General features: G+C 36.6%; 1 protein-coding gene across 1 annotated transcript; it reads left to right on the forward strand.

The window, feature by feature from the left end:
- The first annotated feature begins 739 nt into the window (after nt 1-739).
- LOC141718405 (putative mitochondrial protein AtMg00310) lies at nt 740-1,192 on the forward strand. The gene has a single exon (XM_074520786.1). It carries the CDS (start codon nt 740-742, stop codon nt 1,190-1,192), a length of 453 nt encoding a protein of 150 aa, XP_074376887.1.
- The last annotated feature ends 5,949 nt before the right edge of the window (nt 1,193-7,141 follow it).

A 7,141-nucleotide genomic window follows, 5' to 3' on the forward strand; every position in this document is an offset into this window, starting at 1 on the left:
GAAAAGTATCATTGATAATGTACTGGTGGCGTTTGAGCTTATCCACCACCTTCGGTTGAAAAATAGAGGTAGAGAGGGAGAAGTTGCTTTGAAGTTGGATAACAATAAGGCTTATGACAGAGTTAGCTGGGCGTATCTCAAAAAAAGGATGTAAGCCATGAATTTTTCAGAGAAATGGATTCAATGGATGCTGCTATATGTGAAAACAGTGTCGTATCACATTTGTATTAATGACTCGATGGTTGGCCTAATCTTACCTAAACGAGGACTAATGCAAGGTGATCCTCCATCACCTTAACTTTTTCTCATGTGTGTTGAAGGCCTCTCGAATGATTTGGATCACGCAGTAGCCACTAACATGATTCATGGTTTAAGAATTGTTCCTACAGCGCCCGTTGTCTCTCATATTTTGTTCGCATATGACAGCTTCCTTTTCTTTCGAGGAACGACTGTCGAAGTTCATGCTGTTAAATCAGTTTTGGTTAACTACGAAAGATGTTCTGGGTAGTCAGTGAATTACACGAAGTCGGGGATCTACTTTAGTTCCAATATGAGACAAGAACAGAGGGCAAAAATATCGAATATACTTGGTGTTCATAATAGTATTGTTGGCACTAATTATCTGGGCCTTCCTTCACTTGTAGGTCGTTCGAAAACAAGAGTGTTTGGTTATTTTAAAGATCGTGCTAATAAACGGATACAGTGATGGTACAAGAAACCAGTGTCAAGGGCTGGGAAAATGGTTCTTATAGGGAATGTTGCTCAAGCTATTCCAGCTTACACCATGTCCTGCTTCTTATTACCTAAGTTCATTTGTCAAGATCTCGAGATTATGTTTAATAAGTTTTGGTGGCGATCAAACAATGATGAAGGGAAGGGATTAAACTGGTTATCATGGAATAAGATGAGCAAGCCAAAACCTAGTGGTGGACTGGGATTTCAAAATTTATATGGCTTTAATTTAGCTTTGTTGGGCAAGCAATGTTGGAATATGATCGAAAATCCCCATTTGCTGGTCTCAAGAATTTTCAAGGCTCGATATTTCTCTAGTAACAGTATGCTTGATGGTCAAGAAGGTCACAATCCGAGTTTTGTTTGGAAAGGTCTGTTAACCACATTACAATCTCTTCGGAAGAGGTATAGGTGGGTGGTTGAAAATGGTGAGGATATTTATGCTACAAGAGATCAATGACTCAGGAGTAAGGAATAATTTTGTGTGGAGAATGATCACATGTATGTAGGCAGGAATGGGAAGGTCTCTATTTATATCGATGGTACATCAAGAAGTTGTAATGTTGGTATGGTGAGGGAGAATTTTCTCCCCATGGATGCCAAAGCAATTCTTGCTACTCCGATTCCTAGTTGAGATGTGAGAGATAAATTAGTATGGGCGGAATCAACTACATGGTTATAGGTTCTGGCTTATGCAGTATACAAGCAATGAGGAAGTCATCCAATGTCATGGGTGGAAGAGAATTTGGTCTTTATTCATTCCTCACAAAATTCAGATATTCATTTGGAAATTTTGTCGTAATTCAATTCCAGTCAGATGGAGACTTTGTTCTAAAGGTATTTGCCTCCCTATAACTTGTCCCATGTGTAATAACGACATAGAATATATGTTGCATATATTTTTTGACTGTCAGTTTGCCAAACAATGCTGGAATCATGTGGGTTTTGAGCAAGATATGTCTTCAGTGGAGGATGCTCCAAATTGGCTTTTGTATATGCTCTCCATGGCGAAAGAGGAGGATCTGTTGAAGATCTGCATAGTGCTTTGGAGTGTTTGGATGTGGAAAAATAAAAAGGTTTGGGAGGAGAAATCCATTATTGTAGTGATAGCTATGGATAGTAGTGCCAAACATATCAAAATTTGGAGAGCAGAGCGCCTAAAGAAGAAGGCGAGACAACATCATTGTCATCAAGCTGTTAGCAGTAGTCACCGATGGAAAACACTAGACCCAGGCTCCAATAAAGTCAATGCTGATGCTTCTTTTCATTCAGCTGATGCAACTTTCTCGATATGTATGGTTTTAAGGGATCATACTGGGACTTTTGTGGCTGGAAGGGTAATTTGTAGAGAAGCAATAGCTACGGTTTTTGAAGCAGAGTCCATTGGTGTTAGAGAGGCTCTAGCATGGATTAAGATGCAGCAAATCACGGCGTCATAGGTGGTAATCGAGACAGATTTGATGTTGGTGATTCACGAAATTAAGAAGAATGTAAAGACTTATTAGAATTGGAAAAAGTGCTTTTTCATGTAAAATGCTCCTGGAGGAGTTGCCAAGCACATCAATTCACTTTGTTAGGAATCAAGCTAATAGAGCAGCCCATGAACTAGCTAGTTTGCCTTGTTTAGCTAATTGCCATTGTTGTGCAAGACATGCCTGTAACATAACAAGACTAAGTCATACTGACAACCCTAAGATTAGTTGTATTGTAACCTTAATCTATAATTCATACTTATAACACTTAATGTCTGTAAAATGTAAATGGAGCAGACTGGAGCATTTTTCTCTAAACAGTGTCAAGCCTAAGAATTCTATCTGGAAGAAGATCAAGATGATCATGCCTCAGAAGAATTATGAAGAAGCTTGGAGTTGAATAAATCTGTTTGGTGTAAAACATTCTAAGTCAAGATCTCTACAAGTCACAAAATTAGTGTTATAGAGAAATCATTCGAGAACTCCAGAATGACTTATCGAGAAATCATTTAAACTCCAGAGAGTACCGACGGATGAATAACATCTACCCGACGGATGAGCAATATCTACTCGACGGATGAGCAATGTCTACTCGACTGATAAGCCTTCACTACTCGACGGATAAGCAACATCCACCGGGTATAGAGAACTCGGGAATTGCCCATTCGAGAACTCAGAGATATCGACAAGTATACATTCATTAGAGAACTCTGAGTTATCGATAAGCTAAATTCCATTAGAGAACTTTGAGTTATCGATAAACCAAAATTCACTAGAGAACTCAGAGTTGTCGATAAGTCAAGTTAACAATGAAGTTTCAGAGATATAGACAAGCCAACATGCCTATCGAGATGTCGAGTTCTCTACAGCTTGATTGGAGATCTCGAAGTGAAGAAATTTCTCTAAGTACAGAATTGCAGAACAGTTCAATATCCAAGGTTGCAAATCAACAAACAATTCACACAGCTGGATTGACAAGTCTACAAAAAGCAGCTTGAGAGATGTGCAAGATCAATGGCAAAGATTAACTGACAGAGGAGATTAAAGTAATCACGGGATGCTAAAGATATGCCAAGCCAGAAAAGGAAGATTTGTGTAACACCCCCAGATCCGGGGTCAGGGATCCGGGTCATCACGGTCTTTCTTTCCACAATATCACTTCACTTAATTAATAATAAATAACCTTATGCTGTGACCCCACACTAACACACACCACAACCCGTTATAGTCTCAGAGATGAAATTAAAATAAGTACAAGTCCTTGAATCCACAATTAAAAGTTATTACAACCCAAAATGATTACTTGATAAATTTACAGTTAATTGCCATTATCTGCCACAAGTTATAATTATACATAATTAATTCTCAAAAGTATAATGCCTGATCTATCAATAGATCTACCTCTGCAGCTATAGCAGCTACAACATCAACGGGAAGACGCAGGACGCTTCCCACGCGCTTGCGCTGGGTCTGCTGGAGTCTGGCCATCTTTCCTAACTGTTATTGTGTGATGAAGAAATAAAGCAAGAGTGAGCCTTACAGCTCGCAAGATAATATATAGTGATAACAATAATACAAGTATCTAAATGGATACTTACTAGAATCTTTTATCATGTGTAAGGTAATTACTTACTGGGTATAAGTTTTAAAAGAAGATGAAGTTACCAATTACTTCGCTACACTTATACCATTTTAGAATCTACTAGAACTACTACTATTCCAAGTATAATAAGATTCAAGAGGTCATCCCATAGATGGGACTACAAATAAAACTTGAAAATATTTGATCTTTGAAATATTTTGAAAAGAAATGAAGTTACGAGATACTTCATTCAATGGATACACCAATAAAACTGTTTGACCCTGTCAATGCTTCGGCAACCACCCATTAGTAGCCTTTCGATCGAAATGCTACGGGTAGTGTTGCAGAATTATCCAAATGGATGATGAACTCATTACGGGAGTTTGCCGTGCCAGGAAGACCACTTACGATGATCAGTCGTAGTAGTACAACCCCACCATTTTCTAAATGTAGAGGAGAACCTGTCGGATTTACTTGTCAACCGAACACTGAACTCCTAAGGAATGGACCGCCTTAGCGGAATTTCCAGGCCATTTGGGCCAATATAATAAGGCTGGGCCGGCGCTACTCGACCACTTACGCCACTCCTAGCTTAGATGAAATCCATGACTCTGAAACGTAAAGCTCGTCCCCACTTTCCCCAAGTAGAAACTTGTTGATACGGCTCCACCAAGAAGTCGTATCTAGTTGGAAAGGAAAACTCACCGATATTTCCCAGGCGATGCCTGTTAATGGATTAACTTGTTCCAAGAATTTTACTTCCCGAGTGTTGGGTAAGTAATCAAAAACTCTTTTATCAAGACAAAAACCTTGTTGCGAATATAAAATACACCACAGAGTCGGATCCCTCCGGTTTTGAGCGAGTATTTAAATCCCCTTTTTAAAAGGAAGATCTTAAATATAAAAATGAGTTTTGGGATCCGCTCTAACTTTTAAAAATCATTTTAAAGACTTGAAAACACTTTAAAGAGTGTTTGGAATAATGCTGATTTAATAAAGTAAATCAGTCTCAATATAAAGAAATATCTGAATATTATTATTTAAATAATATTCCCATAAAGAGTAATTGAGGTAGAAGTTGGAAAACTTATACTTGAAATGAATAGTAAATAATCAAAGATATACTTATACGAAAGTAATATCTTTATTTGAATATCAAAAGTAAGTTTGATTATCGAACATTATTCTTTAATAAATAAAGAATATTAATAAATAATAAGCGGAGTCATAATACCTCGAATGAATATTATAAATAATATTCATTAAATAAAATAAAGGAGTCATACATCCTCAAATGAATATCCAAGTAATATTCAATAAATAATATAAAGGAGTCATAAGTCCTCGAATGAATATTCAAGATAATATTCATTAATAAAATAAAGTTATCGAATAAACCTTATTCGATTAATAGTTTTGAAAACTATTACCATATATATATAAAAAAAATATATATATAAAATCTACTCGGGATCCTCGACTCCCGGTTTTAGAAAATGCTTTCACCTTTGGGTCCCTATACTAAGGGTATATGCAAATTACCGCTATTCTCTAGCATAGGTATTATCAACTGAACCAACAGATATATATGGAAAGAATACGAAACAGGCATGCATATGTACCATATCACATGCTACAATATATCGCAAGAATTTGCTAATATAACCATCATGCATCTATTACAAGATAATGCATATACATATATACATCACAACAACAGTATAACGGGTAGAAAACTTGCCTGAGCGACTGGGGGTGATAAAAGGCTCGGGACGAGTCTGGTAACCTATAAACAACAAGTAAGTTGGAATTAAACCAAAGTCACTTGTAAATCTATACTTTAACTAACTTAGACTCTAACGCTTGTTTTGCGCTTACTGATTCTCTTAAGTCACTCGAGTACTCTCGGCTCCACCATTTTTAATAATTTAACCATTACGAGTTTTAAGGCGATTCCTTTGCGAGTGTCTTACCAACTGCCTAACACTCTTACCATAATTGTTTCATACACTAATTAACCCTTTTTGATCTTTAACCTATGTTTCAAAGTAAGGCGAGGGGAAAAGTTTCGTTCGCGAAACGCCGTTACTTAAAACGGTCGTTTCTCCTAAACCGTACATCGGAATCAAACAAACTACATATCAAAACGAAGCTCGTAACATGAACTATCTAAACATGGAAATGGTCATAATCTAGAAGGGAGTTCTCGGGTCCAAATGTTATGAACAAAAGCAGTCTAAAGTAAATCAGACATTACGACGGCTATGTTTACGCGATTTCCCAAATTTAAACCAATTCAAAACAACCACAATTCAACCCCAATTCACAATCCAATCAAAACTCCATCCATATTAATTTACAACAGCCTAAAATTAACTCATTATAATCAATTTACTTAATCCTAAAACTTGAATTTAAACTATACTACATTCTTTAATCAAATCATAAGATTTCAACATTCCAATCTCCACCATTCCAACCCAAACTCTTAAACAAATAAGTTTCAAGCTACTCTTTACTCTAACAACCAAAATCAACCTAATATACAAATTAAAGCTAGGGTTTGGAGATGATATACCTTCCTTGAAGTGGTGTGAGTAGCTAGGAAGCCTTAGGAAGCCTTGAGGAGTCTTAGGAAAGCTTGGATCTTAAAGGAAAAGCAAGAAAAATCAAGTTGAAAACCTTGAAATCACTATTCATTGTCTTCTTCATTGATTTATTGGAGAAGATAGAGAATGAATGGGATGCTTAAACTCATAATATAGCCATATCTATGCATAAGGAACACTAGGGAATTATCTTACCAATTTAGGAGGCTTGGATCTTGGATTTTGAAAATTCTTTCCTTTGAAATTGTAAAAAGCCGAGAGCAAGCTTTTGTTGAAGAGAAATAGATTTCTTTTGTTTTGATGAAATGATTTGTTTGGCTTGGTGGATGTAATTTTGTTTTTGTTTTGGTTAATTACCTTTTTAGCCTTAACTTTGTGTGGTTCTACTTCAACCACATCTCCTTCCTTCCCATGTCATGCTTATGTCATGCTATGATGTCATCTTCCCCTCCTTGTCCTCTTCTCATTGGTTGGGTGACATCATCCTCTCTAATCCCTTTGATTAACTTCCTAATTGTTTGCCTAATGACCGATGATCTGTTATACGGTTCGCTTAACTTTCGTTTTCGTTTATCGTTTGAGGAATCATACCCGGGATCTTATTACTTAGGTTCCCTTAACCTTTCTCAATATATTATATTTCTTTTATGATCCTCTCTTATAATCCTTTAATTTAAATCCTTTTTATCCTGTTACCTTATACTCAATTCTTTCCGTATCTAATGGATTTCCGGGAAAAATCAAAG

The sequence above is a fragment of the Apium graveolens genome, chromosome 4 (assembly GCF_009905375.1).
Source record: "Apium graveolens cultivar Ventura chromosome 4, ASM990537v1, whole genome shotgun sequence".
NCBI lineage: Eukaryota > Viridiplantae > Streptophyta > Magnoliopsida > Apiales > Apiaceae > Apium > Apium graveolens.

Excerpts from the sequence above, each read along its gene's own strand:
- LOC141718405 (XM_074520786.1), top strand. The coding sequence starts at position 740 with ATGGTTCTTATAGGGAATGTTGCTCAAGCTATTCCAGCTTACACCATG.